The sequence below is a fragment of the Hippoglossus stenolepis genome, chromosome 3 (genome assembly GCF_022539355.2).
Source record: "Hippoglossus stenolepis isolate QCI-W04-F060 chromosome 3, HSTE1.2, whole genome shotgun sequence".
NCBI classification, from domain to species: Eukaryota; Metazoa; Chordata; class Actinopteri; order Pleuronectiformes; family Pleuronectidae; genus Hippoglossus; species Hippoglossus stenolepis.
The window spans coordinates 17263698-17283405 of NC_061485.1; the positions used below are offsets into that span (position 1 = coordinate 17263698).

Below are 19708 nucleotides of genomic sequence, written 5' to 3' on the forward strand. Positions count from 1 at the left end.
TGTGACACACACAGACGTTTTACATAATTCTGTGACATGTTTCCCTAAAGATGTCTGTTTCCCAATTTCTATGATACTTTGTGTTAGTCTAAAAACACAACTGTTTCTTCTTTGGCTATATTCTCAGCCAGGAATCTGACATTTATATCACATCAAGCCTTCATACCTGAAAAAGCAGATATAGTTAGCAGACAGTGAACGAAAGGGATGATGTAAAATAAAGATCAAATAAATGCTCTTTATTTAAAGCGGTGTAAGGACTCCCACAAGGGGTTATGAGATGAATCCCAGGGATTGCAGAAGGACTATCAATGAATATAAATCCATTTATCCATCCGTAATCTATTCCACTCTTAGGGTTGTGTGGCTGGAGCCAATCCGCAGCTGAGACTGCTTGAGAAGCGGGCTCACCCTAAACATATCGTATGAAAATTCTGCTTGTTTGAAAATCTAATCTGGGGATTTCCTCCCACTTTAAGTTCCCAACAATAACAAAACAAAAAAAACAACCTGAGACTGGAAACCACTCGGTTGATGTGCTTACAACTCATAGATCTGCAGTCTGCGTCAAAGGGTGTGTTGTGTGTTGTGAGACAGAGAACACATAAACATACTGAGGTCTTCCTAGTAACGCTGCTGTTTTTCCAAACACATTTTGGCTCTTTGTGTGTGGTGGTGTTTAACTCAAACTACCAGCAGATGGAAGCATAGCACACATGACCAACATCCTGTCAGAGAGCAATACACACATCATGCTTCCTTTGAACTTTTATTTTAATCTCACATTGAAAGGTCAGACCTTAATCTCTCTCCGACATATTCAAAACAGTAAGTAGAAAAGAGTTTGTTTTTTTTTGCACTTTGTATATTGAGGTCTTATCGTTTTAGTAAAACTGTGAAAAAAAGGAATAATTTCCTGCATCTGCATTTATCTAAATGGTATTAAGACCCATCACTATGTCGCCCAGTGGAGCTTATACCTCTGCCACGGCCCAGTAGTCCCCTTTTTAATAAAGCTGCACCAAATTGCACATACTCATAGATACCAGTTCCCCTAAATATGCCTGAATCATCAAGGTCCATGAATCGTTCCCTCGGAAATTAGTGAAAATGTCAAAAAAGTGGCAAAAAGAATTCCTGCATCAGCACCAAAATTTAACAAATTCTTCGCTTACCCATACCACGCCTTTCCACCAAGTTGCATGGTCACCTGATCAGTTGTTTTTGAATAATTATGCTTATAAACAAACAAACATCAATCAATCAACAAACAGAGGTAATAAGTAAGACCTTACATTATGGACATATTTCCATCCTCTCTAAGGTGGAGAAGCCTGACAGCTACTTCACATCCCTCATCTGGTCTATCTCACGTGTTACACTTCAGACTTCTTCACCTCCCAGGATCATGATTTATTTTTTTCCCCATCTGAACTTTTCTCCTCCAGTGAGGAGTGTGGATGTGACATGTGCATTCATCGGTGATCGGTGGGATCAGTGAGATCAGCTTTAATGGCTCATGCTGATATTTGACCCTGCAGTCATTAGAAAGTGACTCACATGCACATCCCTCATTATTCTGACAATTTGCGCAGCATTAACGCTTCACCTCAATCGGCCCCACACAATTCTCTTTTCTATCTGCAGCTCGTGTTGCAACATCATACTTCACGTGTTGAATGACTCACACTGTACTAGTGGGTGATTCAGATAGACTCTATTGGATAAAAGTCATTGCCTTAATTGCCTGTCAGGTCCTTATAGCCTGCCTTACTTGATATTTTAAATTTCATTTTAGCCTTCAAATTATAATATTACAGTAAATGGAAAAAAATAAAATAAAAGTCAGCATTTTACCATTTCTATTTCAGATAACACTATGATATCAGCTGCAAGATGTTAGTAGTCCCTGATGTACCATTTTAATATGTCAAGTGTAAAGTATCATTGAGGGAAAGTGTGAAATGGTCGACATGAAGCAGCAGTAAAGACGTCCCTCACTTCCTCTTCTCCGTACAAAAGTTTCACAGAAGGTCGACACTGATCAAGTTATTTTTTCCTCCTTGTGAGATTGGTTTTTCACGTCATCAGCCTGAACCATCTGAGAGAACTGCTGGTAATTAGTCTCCTGCTAGAGGACCTCTACTCTCCTCTCCTGTGTTTCTTTCCAGGGCGATTTTTATTGTCGCTGTAAGTGAAAACACCATTCATCTGGTTTGTGTCATGACTGGAGCAAGCATTTCATGCGTCATTCTTTCATCCACAGCTAAGGGCCCATGATGCACCTCCGCCCAGTTCACTGCAGCTGTGATGGAAGCCAGGTTGAAGTCCAGAGAGGAGAAACAGGTCGGTGCCGGTTTACACACTGTGCTTCTCTCAAGACAAACCGACAACCCAGCTAAAGTCTGGTATTTACAGCTGACCAGAGATTAAACTTGTCTTATGCACACACACACACACACACAACTGCACACATGCATAAATCTCTGAGACGCATCATAATTTGGACCTACATCATCACTCATCCTCTACACTCCCTTTCTCCCTCCCTTCGCTGCTGCTCTCTCCCTCCCCTCCCTCGCTTCTGAGCCAGATAGATTACCTCATCAATCTAAGTTCCTAGTATCACATCCTGTGTATGTGTGTGTGCAAAGCAGTGAGCCCCTATTCAGTGGGAGTTTAGTACGAGGAACTCACTACAGACATTTTGTGAAGTGGGGGGGAAAAAAAGAAACTTCGAGTAATTACTCATACCCCTCTATTCATCTGCTCATTCTGAAGACGTCACACAGAAAACTGCTTATCCCGTCTCTGCACAGACGCCTGCCTCTTTAATGCTGTTTGAGAAAGTTGTATTATCAAAATGTCAGGGGGTCTCCATTGGATTGACACACTGTGGATGTCAATAAACCCATAGGTGCTATAAAGTAGAAGGTAGTTGAGGTGTAAAAGAGCAAAAGTAATCTGTAACATCAAGCGACAGGAAGGCTCTGATAAGTGTTCAGAATTCGATGTCGAGCCACAGAAGACTATAATAGTGTGTATAATAGTTGTGTGTGAATGTGTATATTACAGTGTGTAATAATAATTATTGCATATTTTGATTATGTCATAAATAAATACATATGTTTCTCCCACGTTGAGAGGGACTTTTTTTAGTCGTCAATGGTTTTTCTTGTTGAGGGAACTGTTGGGTTGAAATTGGATTGAATTGAATATGTACACAGTTTATAGATCACAAAATCAACATATGAAATACTTTCAGTATAATCCCCATCCTTCCACTGGCTCTTAACAGACCCCCAACTGCCCGACATCTTCCCCGGATGACCAAAACAACCAGCACAGACATGCAACTTCAATTAAATGGACACAAACAAAAACAGATTATGTTTGGATAATAATTTTAATTCCATAAAAACATGTTATTTATTTGAAATTTTCAATATGTGTATTGTTTATAATAGATTTAATAAGTTGGTCAAAAGTGGCAGCCCCTCTCCTAACTTCAGAAAGGAAGCGGTTGTACGATCTGTAAGTTTTTTCCACCTCGAAAGGAACAATTATGGCGCGGGCAATGCTGATAACACCTAAGGAATTTGAGGCATGCACAAACAGCCCTTCCCCCATCCGCTCAGCTCTCTGTCCCCTTCCCCCTGCCCTCAACCCCTTCTCTCCTTTCCTCCCACTCCATCATCAGGCACTCTTTCTGCCTCTTTACGTTCAAATCTGAAGCTCTGATTACTCCCAGCTGCGATATATGGGAAACGGCTCGCTCAAGGAACGCTTGAAGACTAATTTCACAAAAACAAATATTAAGAATAACATAAAATGTAGGTGGAGACGTGTGGGGGTTTCCTTTCAGTTTCTGCTGAACTTGAAAGTGTTGTGAAGTGGTTCCAAAGGAGGCGTTAGGGCCTGGATTTTTATACCTTTCATCAACAAACACAACATCTCTGAGACAACCTCTTAATCACATACTTGGGTAGTTATTGGACTCAATGTTAGAAACAAACCTGTTCAAGAACATTACATTTATTGTGGAACCGTCAACGACTACACACAAAAAATTTGAATAAACTCTTCAATTTGCCTTTTTAAGGGAAAATTTAAATGTTTAAAAAATGCCCTATGTCACAATGCGAAAACAAAGAATTCCATGATACGCCCCTTTGTCCAGATCCATGCCAAAATTCAATCAGTAAATGTTTTGGTCCATGTGCCATCCTTCCACCAAGTGGAATCCTCCTGACAAACAAATCAACCAACGAACTGACGAGAGAAAAACTATCCTCCTTGGCCGAGGTAATGAATCTGAAGTCCTATTATATGGACCTGGAGTGAGTCTTGAATATTGAACAACAAAAGTTTTGAGGGTGTGAAACTACCAGAGATATGATGGGAAAACAAAACAAGAAAAAAAAAAAAAGATTTAGTGCTTTCAGTCACAGCTCATTATGACATGATGTTCAATTTAATATAATGTCATTCTAGGGGTGGTACACATCTGCTGTAAATGTCGAATTATCCAATAAAAAGTAAAGAACAAAATATATATATATATATGCAAAACGGGGCCTTAAACATTTGCTTATTGTTTCGCATCAACATGGGAAAGATTTTACAAATAAATGGAAATTGTGTTGAAAAAAATTTTGTGTATCGGATTCTTTATGAAATCCTTCCTGTAAAGAGAAATGTCATATTTGAGTGTGCACATGTATTTTATTAGGAGGACAAAAACTTTGGTTTCATAAAACCAGCTCATCGTGTCTGTGCTTGATGCGACTGAATGTGGAGGAAGTCCCTCAGTAGGTTTGGCCCCACTGTGAAGGTAAGGAGGGATTAGGGGGTGAGGGTTTTGGCAGTCAGGGGTCCGACGCCAAAAACCCTCAGACGTTGTCTGCAATACTTTTCTTCAGCTTCTAGTGGAGCCTGGATGAGAAGGAGGCAGAAGACACAGACAGACACTTTTCATGCTGAACATTTTTTGATAAATAGACTTTGCTAAATATAACTTGGAGATGAAGATTGCACATTTGCATTCATTTAAATCTCACTTTTAGACACAAATCACATTCTCTTGTTAGTTGAACAATTGTCTGACACTCACACGAATAAACATATATTTACATTTGTTCAAGAAAACCCAAGAAAGCTTCATCTATGTGCACGTATATAGACATTTGTAAAATTTTTTGTTAACTCTTCCTCTCAACCTTTCCTTAACACAACTTCCTCTTCACACACACCCTCAAAAACACATTCCAACCACAGGGAATGCTTCAATGATTGTTTGAGAGACAGAGAGAGAGAGAGAGAGTTTGTGTGTGTGTGTGTGTGTGTGTGAGAGAGAGAGAGAGAGTGTGTGTGGTCTGCTCAGCAGACGTGTAAAATAACTGCTCTCACGTGAAGCAAGCAGTCACATCCATCTGTGAGTACATGTAGTTTGTAAAATTGAAAACGTGTCTCATTAAAACCCCACCTAGAGTAAATGTTAGGTTTGTTTTTATGAGTTTATTATGTGGTATTGGAATTTTACTGCACAAGTTCATTATCTTGAAAACATATGAATATTCTTGTCATTGTTTCAGACACCAGGCAAATGCTACTGTTGCTGGATGAATGGTCTATGTGTAATGATAACTAATGTGAATAAACATAAATAAAATCTTTATTGTTTAACTTGAGCGACGTCTTTGCAAGAGGATCCTGCTCGAGTCAGTTCAATGTTAACTGTTTTGTGATGTGAAGGGTCAAAAGCAGCGAAAAAGGCTAATATAAAAATAAATAAATAAAAAAGGCCAAAATAAAATAGGATAAAATAAAATACAGGATCTTAGTAAAGAGTTTTTATTGCACACTTCTATTAAAGTGCAGTTCACAGTTGACCAGGTTTTGTGTTAGTCAGAAGTCAAATGTAGCCAAGATTTAAAAAAATTAATAAAATAAAGGATCACCTAGTAAATAGTCGATAGTCTTTAATTCACCACCTTCCACCATGTATCTAAATGAAAGCTGTTCATTTTTAATCTTTTGAATGCACTTCCATTGATGTGGACCCCTGCTGCCCCCTGTTAGCCATTCTAACCTTGAACCCCACACTGAGCGTCAGTCTGAGTGACCGAGCCCCTCACTCACAAATGAACTCCCTGAACCTTTCCGCACCATTCATATCCACTTTCCTCCACACACACAGACTCCCCTTCCTCCCAAACAACAGCTCACTTTGATGACAGAGGTCCACCCCCACTGCACTGACTCTGCTCTGTCTGTGTGTGTGTGTGTGTGTGTGTGTGTGTGTGTGTGTGTGTGTGTGTGTGTGTGTGTGTGTGTGTGTGTGTGTGTGTGTGTTGGACACAATACAGGCAAAGGGTGGCCCTCAACATGTGCTTTTGTCTGTCAGTAGGTTGTATTTTGGTTGTAGTTGTGGCTGTTTTGTTGTGCTTTATGCTGAAGTGGCAAAGGGAGATTGACTTTTATGTCAGCTCAGATTAAGATTTATACAGCCTCTAGATAAGAACTGAAAATGGACCAGGCAAATGATTTTATGGAAGAACCTTTGACCTGTGTTTTGAAACAATTGAATGTTAGGGTTCATTCCCACACAGAGGGCATAATAAATTAAACTGAAAACATAAAGAATTCCCCATCTCTTCTATTTGATACACACACACACACACACACACACACACACACACACACACACCCTGCTTAGCTACCCATAGAGGTAATAAGTATAGATTCGCAGGCCAGAAACACTTGGGATGGAGGGGGCCGGGTTACTTAGCAACAAGCCTGTTGATGTCCAAACAATGTCGACGTCGTCAAAGTGGCCGCTTGTGCAAGACTGAGGTTCTGCTGAGTACAACAATGTTTCTGGTGTGTTCCTAAATGCAGACGGAGGGACGGCCCACAGACGACCTGAATGAAACGGAGACCATCACGCACCGAAGTGCTTACAGCGCTTATTCAAAGAAATACAGTTCCCGCTGCTGTATTTGATATTATTTGTCCATGTGGTTTCAGGATCAGTGGGCAGTGTGTGGCGAAATCTGCCAAGTCTGCAACCTGGTCTTTTATAAAAAGCTGTATGAGGGATGGTGTGCAAAATTATAGTAGAAGAAGCATTTTGTGAGTTTAAAAAATATCTATATTTTTCAAAGTAACCTTACAATAATAGACAAGAGATGTTTTTCAATCTCAGTTATTTGTCTGAGTGATACTGTGATTTGCCTTTTTTTTTTTACAGAACCAATTACGGGCAAACTTCACAGGCAAATTTCAGTTCAGAGGATTGGCAGCGGTGTGCAGCTCAGCTCCCTCATTTGAATAACAGACATACACTCCGGGCGGAAGTCAGTTTTGCTCACCAGTTGAAAGAATCAAAGTGTGTTCAGCTGTCCAACAGACTGCTTATGCGCTCTAAAGCCACCTCTGTGTTTTGCTCATGTGCATCCTGGGAAATATAAACATATTCAGTCTTGTAGGATTGTTTGCGTACAGTCCCAGGCATAAAAAATGTACATTTGTTCCTGGAAACCTTTAAATATACAAAGAGCTGCCAATGACACATAGACAGAGCACATGACTTGTACATTGCATAACTGCAGGACACCTCGAGAGATTGGGAGAAGCTTTGTTGGGCTTTGAACCATTAATACACAGTTGCTTTGAAGTGTAACCAGTTCCCATTATACCGAATGCCGCTGCATTTTAAGCATCAGGTTTCCGCTGCCATCTGTGTTGGGATGTTTCTCCCAGCCAATCGCTGGCAACAGGAGAAAGTGAAAAGGCTTTTAAATATAGCAGAAGTAGATAAGAAGCTAGAGCCTGTGCCCATACAGGCAGACATGGATCAGATGTGGAAGGTAACTTCAGGACACTGCTCATTCACACTTGCCCGGCAAATGTTTAGGTTTAGTGCCCTGCATGTGTGCGTCTGCTGTTTAACAGCCGTCGTCTGTGACCTTCAGAGGAAACTGCAGGAAATTGTTAGTGCAGGAACCAGATAAACTCAACCTGTGCTGTATTACCCCATGACCAGTCCACATCTTTATGGATCAGGCAGATGAAAAAATAAAATAAAAATAAAAAGCATGAGAATGATGCAGGGGTGGCACAGAAAAGAAGTGGACCGTATATCCACAACACTTTCTCCAAACAACACCAGAATTGCTCAACAAGCAGAGCTCTATTACAAATTTTTGTTTGCAGCTTTAGTTTCATTTAAAGGTACATGGTGAGGTACTGAGTGCAATGGAAGTGGCAGAGTTGAAGAAAAACCCCTTAGTACTTACAATACGTCACTAGTGTGAAGTCCGCTTTCGGGCAGACTTTATAATTCTATTATTGAGGTTATTTCTTACTGATATTCATCATGGAAAAAAAGGACATGTATATTTTACGGAATTAAATGATTCATGACTATAGTACACTGACAAGTAAGTTACAGTTTCCACACATTTCCATTATTTGTGTCCATTAAAGGAGACGTGTATGAAAAATGACACGGTTGCCTCATGCAATGATTCAAGCTTTCCTGCAGAACTGATGATGAACGTTGTGTAGAATAATTTATATATAGGGACACACAAGATATAAGAAAACTTGTTGAATCTAATTTTTCTGGCATAAACCTTTCCGTCTGTTTAAAGGTTGTAGTTTTATATGTTGGTTTAAACCTTGAGCATAAGGAAAATTCCTAAGTTTACATTTCTTGTCTCTGAAAGATTTTCCAAGATCGCCTCATCAAGCTCAGCTGCTATTTTAATCCATACAACCATACATAGGCCTAGCATATGTAAAATTGCTCTTATGGATACTGTTAAAGGGATGGTTCACACAAAAATGAATTTTCTGCTCACCACTGTGCCGATGGAGGTGAAGTGTTTGAGTTCACAAAAAATGTTTGATGTTTCAGGGGTAAACAGAGTTGCAGCCAAATCCAATACAATTGAAGTAAATTGTGACCGATTCTTCAAACGTAAAAACACATAAAATGCCTCCACACTGCTCCTGTGGTGTCATCCGAGTGTCCAAAAGCCCCAACAATCGAATTCGACTCGAGACGGCTTCATTTACACCATGTTTTCAGCCTGAATGTCCTCTGTGATCCACAGGTGAACACAGCTCCGGCTAAAAACGTGGTGTAAATGATGCCGTTTTCAAAGATAATGAGTGAATTTTCCATTTTTGGGTGAACTATCCCTTTCAGTTTCATGAATTTTCTGGATGGTTGTGGTCAAGGGTAAGATGGGACATCGTCGAAAAATAGCCCAAAAATATTCTATCTATATAATGTAGGATCATTTACACATGTCTGAGGGTTTTGCTGTTGTATTAGAACTCCGATAAAACGGATTATGGGACTTCTGAAGAATGAATATCTTGGAGGACAGACTACGATGAATAGAAACTAGGCCAGAGAGCGAAATAAGGACCCGGGTGCACTATAATCTGATTTTACAGTCGTTCTGTCCCGAGAGGCACGATTTTGAGAAGCTATACTGGACCCATTCTTCCACTTTCTCCCCCAGTGAGCGAGCCAACGGTGGGCGGCGGATGAAGATGAACTAATCCCCTCTTCTCTCTCTCTCTCTCTCTGTCTGTGTGTGTGTGGACCCCACCCGGAGCAGCGGGATGGACCCCTGAAGGCACCCCCCCCCACCTCCGCCCTGCCTGCCTCCCTCCCTGGCTCCCGCAGCAGCAGCACCACTCGCAGTCAGGCAGCGGGACTCCAGGCTCTCACTTCCCCAGCTGCTGACGTCAGCTGGCAGCCTGGGCTGTGCTCGCCGCTCCGCTCACAGCGCCGAGGAAAAATGCTGCTCTCCGTTCCGCCAAGGGCAGGAATCAACCCGTACAGCGGCTACAACAGCAGAAACAGCAAAAAGGTAAAGAAACAACAACGCCTTCGGGCCCTCTCCTTATGCCGAACATTTTTCCGGGCTTGTTCGCTCCCTTTGCGGGACAACACGTCTGTGTGTGCCCGCGGAGGGAAAGAGGAAAAAACACGGTGACAGCGTGAGCTGCAGTGTCCTTGAGAATTTAACTTCACACTTCGCGGAGTGAGACGGAGGAGAGGAGCCGCGGAGCCGCGGAGTTTTTTTCTGGGGGGGAAAGTGGCCGCCGCTCGGTCCTGTCATGTTGTACGACCGCTGTTTTATGGGCTAGCGTTTGTGTGTGTGTGTGTGTGTGGGCGCGAGTGAGTGAGTGAGTGAGTGAGTGAGTGAGTGCGTGCGTGCGTGTGCTTGCTACTACAGTAAGGATGTCGGCTCCTGCTCACACTCACGGGAACAAAAAGACAAGTCAATGCCGGAGAGAGCAACTTTTTTTTACGGGTGAGTGTGGCGGACCGTGTCGGGACGGCAGCGCGTCTGAGCCGGGGAAGTGTCGGTGGAAGTGGGGGTAGGGAGAGAAGGAGAGAGGGGGAGAGGCTGTCTGTGGCCAACATGTTACAAAACCAACTCTTCGTCACATCGCATCTCGTGTAAAATCTGCTTCTTCTTCATTGTCTCCCGCTGCCGCGTAAGTTTGCAAAGTTTTTTTTCTTCTTCCCTTCTCTTCTCCTCCTGGTTTCCCATTTGAAAGCGCAGTTTGCCCCACCCCTCGAAAAACCGCTCCACACCATGATGACTACTTTCCCAGAAATATGAATCGAGCCCCTCTCTCTCTCCTTCTCTCCTTCTCTCTCTCTCTCTCTCTCTCTCCTTCTCTCCTTCTCTCTCTCTCTCTCTCTCTCTCTCTCTCCTTCTCTCTCTCTCACACTTTCCCAATAGGTGAAGGAAGGACACTCCTATGTAAATGCATTGAATCAGAGGCAAACAGTATAACATTGATTTTCTTTTAAAGTGCCCCATTTTTTGTGTCTCTGCTGGTGTTTTTACACTGAAACCGTATGTGTGACTTGGCCAAAAATGGAATCAAGATAGACATTTTCATTTAAATCGATATTGATTATTATCATGATAAAGATATATTATTGTTTCTTTTTAGTTTAAAGACAGATTTCTGCTCCTGAGTCAATCAACCAATCAAATTGGATTTGAATAGCCCATATTCACAAATCACAATTTGCCTCATAGGGCTTCACAAGGTGCCCTGTGCCCTTAACGCTCAACAAGAGGAAGGAAAACCACCCCCCCAAAAAAATATTAACAGGGGAAAAAACGTAGTGAGTGAAGGTTGTGGTTTTAAACTCAAAACCTCTTAAACGTCTGAAGTAGATCAATCATTTGTTATACCTCCTCAATGTCTTTACACATTGTATCATTGTAAAATTATATTTGAGTCATTATTGAGGTTGTTTTCTCGAGCTGTGTCATGGTTGCGTTCACTGCTGACTCCGTCACTTTTCTAACCAACAGGCGAGGGAAGGACACTCCTATGCAAATGCATTGAAACAGGGACCAACAAGAAAACATTGATTAAAAAATACCAAATATTTAGACTCACATAAACTTTCTTTATGAGCAGAGAATGACAAACACATAAACAGTAAAACATTTTATTAATCATGTTTCTACAATGCATAAGCATCATATTGATTTATATTGAACCTTTGTTATATTGCTATTGATGAAAGTTACATTATGATAATTATTGATTCTGTTTTATTGAGCTCTCTTGGTTGCTGACATTGTTACCTATTGTAACCAATAGGTGAAGAAAGGACACTAATGCAAATACAGGAAACAACCTTTAATGTTTGAGTAGAACAATTGATCACAATTGATAAAAATGCCAAATGTTTAGTGTCATTGCTTGGCAGATCTGTTTTTTAAATATGTTTCAAGAAAAGTGTTTTGCTTCCCTTCCCTTTTCCTGAATAGTCTGTTTGGATCTGCTCACGCTATATATGACGTGTCTTCTCTCTAAGACAATAAAGGCTTATTAGTGATGGTAAAAGCTCCTCCATTATCTGTGAAATTAAATATACACGGTGGCTCCTAGTTCTCTTCTGCTCTGTCTGCTTGACTGTGTGTGTGTGTGTGTGTGTGTGTGTGTGTGTGTGCGTGCGCATGCGCGTGTGTGTGCCTGCTCCTGAAAGGCATTTTGAAAATGTTTATTGACGTATTGTCTGTCTGTGATCTTGGGCACCGCCTGGCTGCTCATCCTCCCAGATCTGATGTCAACACTTGAAAGGCTTGTCTGAAGAAAACAGCATTGTCTATGAATTGTTTGTCTTGCGCACACACACACACACACACACACACACACACACACACACACACACACACACACACACACACACACACACACACACACACACACACACACACATATGCATACACCTCACGTTAGATGTTTACTGCGTACACATTTCAATGCTGTTATTTACTTGAGCTAGAAGCAGCTTGGACAAAATTTCATTTCTGCACTTTTCAAAAGGAAGTTGACACTGTATGAGAAATGGAGGTGTCAGCACTTGTGGTTAAACATTTTTAATTTGGTCATTTTCTGACAATATGTTCAATATTTGTATGATACAATATAAAGTGGCCACTGTCAACATATGCATTAAGTGTTCAGTGTTTTTTTAGGCCAAAGCAACACTTACAGTTGACTCTTGGACTCAGGGCTTAAAAGATTAGTCGATTTAATTGATTAGAAAGACAGAAAAATAATCAGCAACTGTTTATAGATTAATGGCGTCAACATTATCTGTTTCCAGCTTCTTACATGTGAGGATTTGCCTCTTTTCTTTGTCATTTATCATCATAAGTGGAATATCTTTGAGTTTCGGACTTAAAGACAAACGAAACAAGACATCTTTAAGATGTGGCTGTAGGCTCTGAGAAGCCGTGATAAGACTATTTGTTAGATGTCATAGATTTAACAATAAACCAATAAGATAAACTGATCAATTTTTAATCGCAGCCCCAGTTGTACTATTTGAGTTAGTTCCATTGCTGTTGTATTTCAACAATCTTCTCGTATGCTCCTCTATTTCGTGCAGCTAAAGTTCGTACAGAGGTAGAGTTCCTGTGTTGTGATTCCTAACATTCTCCCCCCCTTCTCCACCTCCTTCTCATTCTTTCTATCTCTTGCTCACATTCTGCCATACCTGAGCTGTAATAGTACACAAAACACAAGCGTGAATGCAAATACAAACACGTCAGGAGGTGAGACAAGCGCTCTTTGTGCGTGCAAAGTGGTTGCAGAGGGTGACAGCTAAAAAAGCGTTGGGTCTCTGTTGTGCTTAAAGCAGCTGCTCCTCCCCTGACTCAGCACCTCATTTCCTCCCTCAAGTAAATAGAATTAATGTTCTCAAATCAAATTTGGCCGGTTTCTGTGTAAAGCTTCCTGGATGGAAAAATAACAGGAGGTGGCTTGTCACTGCTCAAGGTATCATGCGTCTCGTTCAGGGCCTCATCAAAAGGCTTGTTTTTGTACTTGTCAATCAGATTTTTGTTCTCTTATAGGCCAGAGTTCTTTTCAATGAATGTCTACTTACTGCTGTGATTTCAAAGCTCCGGATCCTTCAAAACTTCTGTCTAATCAAAACACAACTTGAAAGAAATATGAAAGGAAATGAAAGAAACACATTAACTGTAGCATCAAAATTGGAAAACATCCGCAAAGGGTTGGACTTAAAATGACAATTCATATAGATGAGGGGAAGTTTACAATGCTTGTTTATATCAGTGATTTCACCTTTTCACTTGTAAGGACATGGCGTGGTTTCCTAATTCTTAGCCTTTGTTAAACTATGCTGATTGGAAGCATATATTTAACATCTATGACATTTCACTTTGACAATGCTCACAGGTTGAATTTTTTGAATAAAAGATAATGCTTCTGAATAAAAGACATTGGTTAACATGCTCAAACCTGGTCACACAAACAAGTAAAGCATTTAAGAAAGATACATTTTTCTTTATAACATAGAAATCGTACTCCCTCATTGAAAAAAAAACTGCCTCATTTGTTCCCAAAGAAAGATCGTTAGCTTTTACAATAGCTCACTGTGAATAAAATGTTGTGTAAAAGCAACACTAATATGATTGTATGTTGACAGACATTCGTTACAATGTCAGATGGCCAGCAGTGTCTTTGACTTGAGGGCACTATTGTGTTTGCTCACTAAAATGAATACAGTTGTGAACTTTGAATATAGTAATTGGTGACCAGTTTACAGTCGTACTAACACATGACACCAAAGTAGATATTTGACACTCACAACACTGAGACTTGACAGATGGTTGGCTGCTAATCAGCTTCTCTTTCTTCACATTTATCTATCTGCGCTATTCTGAATTTTTTCTGAAGCAGGATGGTGGTTGTGCGAGAATTTTGGTGGCTCACAGTATATATTTAAATCACACTGAAATGAACTGAAACAAACCTATGTTTGGTAGTAAATAGGCCAACACATGAAAATCCACTTGTATTATATACAGCTCTCATTAACCTTGTTCTGACAACCACAGGAAGCTGTTTTCAGCAAGCGAGCGCTGACAAAGCCACAGTGCATGACCTGCACAGCACCAAACTGCAGTTAAAGACAAAGAAAATATCTACACGTTGACTAAATCGGCCACAGTGCACTGACAAAAAGATTTCTTTCCCGAGTTCACTTACATACACTCTAGGTGGATTTGACATTGACATTTTCAGGCACTTTCAGTCTTATCTTTTGTGAAATGTGGTACAAATGAAACCAACATAAATACAAAATAAAATGTTTAACAAACCTGATGCGTGCGTTTAAAAAAAGTTTGTATAACATTTTTGCCAACCTTTATTTGTCACTGACCCTTAATTTAATGCAGCTTTATGCTAAGAGCACCTTGTGATGAGTAGTTACAGTTACATCAAATAAGCTACAGGTAACTTCTCCCTACAAGTAAGAATGTTGTTGATAATTTAGCCTTTTAATTTTTAACTTTAATTTAAACACATTATGACTTGGAGATAATTCATGTCCACTAAACAGTAGAGCTAGACTAATAAATTAAGCTCCTTTCAGACGTGCACTGAAGTCCGGTCATGTTCCAGAGGCGCTGTATGTGGGAACTCATATGTCAGAGTAAATTGCTCTGCACATTTTCAAGAACTTTTCCTGTCAGCCCCTGAGTAAAAGGTCTGAGTGAGCCCAGGTTAGAATACAGCTGGAAAATGTATGAAAAACACACAGTGATTGAATGGGCATGTTGATGACGTTTCTGGCTTGTGAGGAACGCAAACTGGAAGAATACAAATATCTCAGGATGAAAAGAGGTGCCATACATGTAGATGACGCAGACAAAGATGTCAACGAGATTCCAGAGCTCTCCAGATGTAACATTTTCTGGATTTCATGTCTGAAAATAGCTTCAGATATTGGTGAAAATGTTGGTCAATAAAGTAACAAGAAATTGCAGTCCAGTAATTCCAATATGTCTTAGGTGATTCATAGACGTTTCTCCGTAGGATGAAGTTTAGAATTTAAAATGTCCGGCTTGGTGTGTATGTTCATCACAAATACAAGACAATAATAATTTAAGCTTCAGTGATTTCATCCTCGCTGAACTCTCCTGTAAAGTCACCTTTGTCCTTTTGGCCTCGTACCAGGTGTATGTTTATCTAAGTCTTGTTTAATGTGTCAGATGTTTTGGACTGGTCCCCTGCTTCTGTGCCAACTGCACGAACCAGCCAAGGTGAACAGGTACGCGGGGAGATGGAGCCCATGGAGAAAGCACAGCTGTCAGAAATCCGATGCCAAGTGCTTCAGTGATGCCAGACACTCTGTGTGCCTCCGATTTTGTTTGATCTCGAGCTGAGCCGAGGGCCAATGTCTGGAGGCATCTGTTTCCAAGTTTCTCCAGCTCTTGTCACCTGACCTGTCTTGAAAGCCATGCATGCTTGCCTGTGCATTTGCGCTGTGCGTGTGCATCAAGGTGTGATTAGCAAGATTTGGAAGATTTATAGGTGCTCATGGAAAGACAAAGGGAAAGGGTGGGTTCGAGACGGAAAGGAAGGAGGATTCAGGAACGAGTCTGGACGTGATTTTGGTGTCCCTGTCACCTGGTTGGAATGCAGAGCTCTTCATTCAAATGGCTGTGTGATAAGATCAGGAACAGAGACAGAGGATTTCCTGCCTTCTGCCTTATGCTAGAACACACAGTCCTCACCTAACCCTTGGCTAATATTTGAAGAGATCCCTAGCTTGTTGTAATATTGCTATCACTGTGGCGTTTTCTTTCATGCACTACTGTTAATGACACAGTTTGAAGAATTTGATAAGATGTAGTATCACAAATTAAACAATAAGTATTTTTCCTTATCAGAATGATAATGACAGGAAATATATGATCAAAGACCCAAATAGACTTTCTGAAATTGTTGTTGTTGCAACATCATTCCCATGAATCATTTACCCTGTTGGTCTTAAAGCAAAGCGGCAGCACTGCACTGTAATTCTGTACAAGCGGGAAGCTTCGTCCACATTCACCCAGGCTATAAATCCTTGCATTAGCATGTAAGTCGGTCAGCTGGTCAGACACTCATAGCTCTTTTCTGCCTGAGGAGAAAACAGCCACTCCAGAGGGGAGCAGACAGGACATGGGAGGGCCCACAGACCCCCCAAGAGCCAGGAAATCCATGGAATTCCATGGGTCAACCTGGGGTCAACTGGAGAAGCCCCACAGGGAGAGACGGAGTTAAAACAGAGATGGAGTGAGTCTAAAAAGAGAGCTGGTCATAGTCATGTCTGTAAAGACATACAGTGTAGCAAGCGTTTAAAGTGATATTTTGAATGATTATAATTTAATGTAAATACTTAAAACAATGATTCTCTGTGCTTATTTAGAGATTAAAGTCAGTCAGTACCAACAACATGATGTATTTGAGACAGAAGCTTCCTGTCTTGTTCTAAAGTTACATCAAGATGAGAAGAAACTGTTTTATTTATAGAAATGTTCTTGATTCTTATCCTTACTTTGGTCCTAAAAATATCCAGTGATATTTTTGAGTTTTTGTGTACAAGGCTTCTTATGACGGCAACTTACGAAAGTGACCTTTTGTTACACAACTGTACCACTGATGTTTTTAATTTTTAACTAATTCAATCTGTTTTGGAAGGAAGGGGATTTTAATTGTAAGAGTAGTACAGTTCTTAGTGTAAGGATTAGTTCTTTCCTTATCTTGTGTGTTTCCCCTTCTTCTCACTAAAAGCCATATGTTTTCCCTGAGGTCACATCATTAGGGGGAGAATAACGTTGAACTCACATGTATGTGCTGCGTTAATGCTTCACAGTGGGTGTGCCCCCAAGTACAAAGATGAACACACACCAGGTTGACCGGCGGCCTCCTCTTTTGCACTAACGTGATTTGATTGGCTAAGGCCTCCATTGCTGCATGAGAAGTCGTGTTCTGCTCAGCTTCTGCTGTACGCAGCACAACAGAACCACGATGCAGTTTGGCAACACATGACGTCACCTCTTCCAAAGTGAATGACAGAGTTTGGTTGAAGCCTTCCAAAATGCAGCGAAACTATGTTACTGTTACTCTGTTACTATTCAGATGAGAACATTTCAAGATAAAAATCTAGCAGATTGTTTAGTTGAAGTTTTTTGATAATAGAGCAAACTGTAACTGTGACTGCAGTTAGCCTAGAATTAGATTAATCTATATTAATCAGGGCTCCTGGACCATTTGATAGCTGATGAGAGGACTGATTGAGTAAATGATGGCCTTGTCTGTTACATTGGGGCAGTGTACTGGATTAGTAGTACATGACTTATTCTTATTAATAAGCTATTGACAGAAAATCGTAATGTTAAATAAGTTAATAAATAATCAGCAAACAGTGAAATTTATATTTATTTGCCTCAGACTGAACGAGCTGAGCATCTACAAATGGAAACATAAAACATGCAAATCCAATACGCAGTGATGTAAAGTGAAACAGTGTGAAAGTTAATCACTGACCAGCAGGGCCCTGCATATTATTTCATGGTTCTATTGATGAGTTATGTTTTCGGGAAGTTGCTGCAGCTCAAACCAAATATCATACTGGGACCCACTTCTTCAGTAGGAATGTCACAAATTATTATTTAGCTTCTACTTCTACTTTAAGGATAGTGAACCGAGTCAGCACTAATTGAAACATGTAGCACTGAATTCAATGTTTAAAATACCCAGGCAGTCTAAGGAAGGAAATTTTACTTGAAGAGCATTTCCTCTGCATCCATTTGTGCTTCACTTAAAGTGAGCTTTGATGTTTGTGTAATTACTGACTGATTACTTTACAATGACATCAGTGTAATCTGTTATTAGAACAGATTAACAGCATAATAAGAACAGCATAATAAAGGTCACTAATATTAGAGATGTAATGCAGTTAAATAGTTTCACAATCAACCATGATGTAGCTTTAAACACGTGTAGTGTGGGTGTGTGTGTGGTTGCAACGATGTGCTCCTGCTACAGTCTGGAGTTTGAATTGGCACTCTGTTAAAAAGAGGGTGTGAATGAGATTAAAGGTCTCTGCTCTACTGTTCTTTCATTCACAAAATTAGCAGCCTCCAAAACGTATTAATCATGAATTACAATGTGACAAGTGAGATAAACTCCTTCAGGCTTGTGCTGTATTTGCTCTACAGAATGTCCACTGGCTGAAAAGTTTGTAGACTCACATAAATGAATATGGCCTTTTAAAAAACAATCAGAAATGAATGATGTATTTATATATTATTCAAATTTGCAGGGGGTGGACAGTTGCTAGATTAAATATAAATAGTGTCTTTTTTTATGTCCAAGCTTGTTAAACTGTTGCTGGGAATTAAGTGCAAAATTTCCATCTGGAGTTTTCTCATTTCAAGCAGGAATGAAAATACCATTTCGCCATTAAATAGTAAAGATACACACATGTAGTTACTTTATCCCAGATTTTAGGAAGTAGAGAAAGGTGTCAAATATTTATATATGTTGAATGTTCATATAGAACACACCATTATAGTAAAAGATAGAATTTGAAGTCCTGTCCCGTATGTACAGTCCACTCTGTTGTTTCCTGCCTCGTTACTCATGGACAGGATGGTGTAAATATTCCTGGAATGAAAGAGATGAAAGAAAAGAACACAAAGCCTCCTCTCTTTCCGTTTCACTTTAAGCAGGTTGTGTCTCCATTTTACCGTAGTGAGCAAACACAAGCAAACGTTTCAGGGTATTTTCAGCGATAGAGGAAGAGAGGATTATCCTCAGAGGAATGAATCCGTTGTTGAGGCGGCTGCTGCCATGCTGCGGGCGAAATAGAGGTCACAGAGGCTGTCCTGAAGGGGCTCCGTGGCTTATGGATGACGACTAATTAGCCGGATTGGTTGATGTTGCTGGTGGTCCTGGTGTGACCGTGACTTCCTGCTGGGCTTTCCCCCAAACACCAGTGGATCAGTGACCCCGTCCTCTGTCCTGAAATTAACCCATTGTCCTCTGCTGCACTCAGGGGACCCTGCTCAGCTCCTTCAGAAAGCATGTTTCTTCTCATTCCTTCATACGCAACATGTGGCTGTTAAATCAATATGATTAAAGTCACCCTTCTCACAGAAAATAAACACAGCATTTTACTGGGTCTGGGCTTCGTCTAGTCTGATATTTATTGCCTCAATCTTATTTGGAGAACAGCCAGTATATTTGTTCCTGGTGTTCCTGATGGTGAAAGTGATAATGAAACCAAATGTAACCCAATGAAATATGTTTTAATTTTTATTATATAGAGTCTTCGGTT

At 40.5% G+C, this 19708-nt stretch overlaps 1 protein-coding gene across 2 annotated transcripts in view; it reads left to right on the forward strand.

The window, feature by feature from the left end:
- Positions 1-9724: 9724 nt before the first annotated feature.
- Positions 9725-19708, forward strand: part of rbms2a (RNA binding motif, single stranded interacting protein 2a) — a 29433-nt gene continuing 19449 nt past the window's right edge. For both annotated transcript variants that reach the window (XM_035151503.2, XM_035151504.2), the window contains exon 1: positions 9725-9893. In XM_035151503.2, coding sequence (XP_035007394.1) covers positions 9822-9893 — 72 coding nt within the window. In that variant the 5' untranslated portion in view covers positions 9725-9821. The remainder of the gene's footprint in view (positions 9894-19708) is intronic.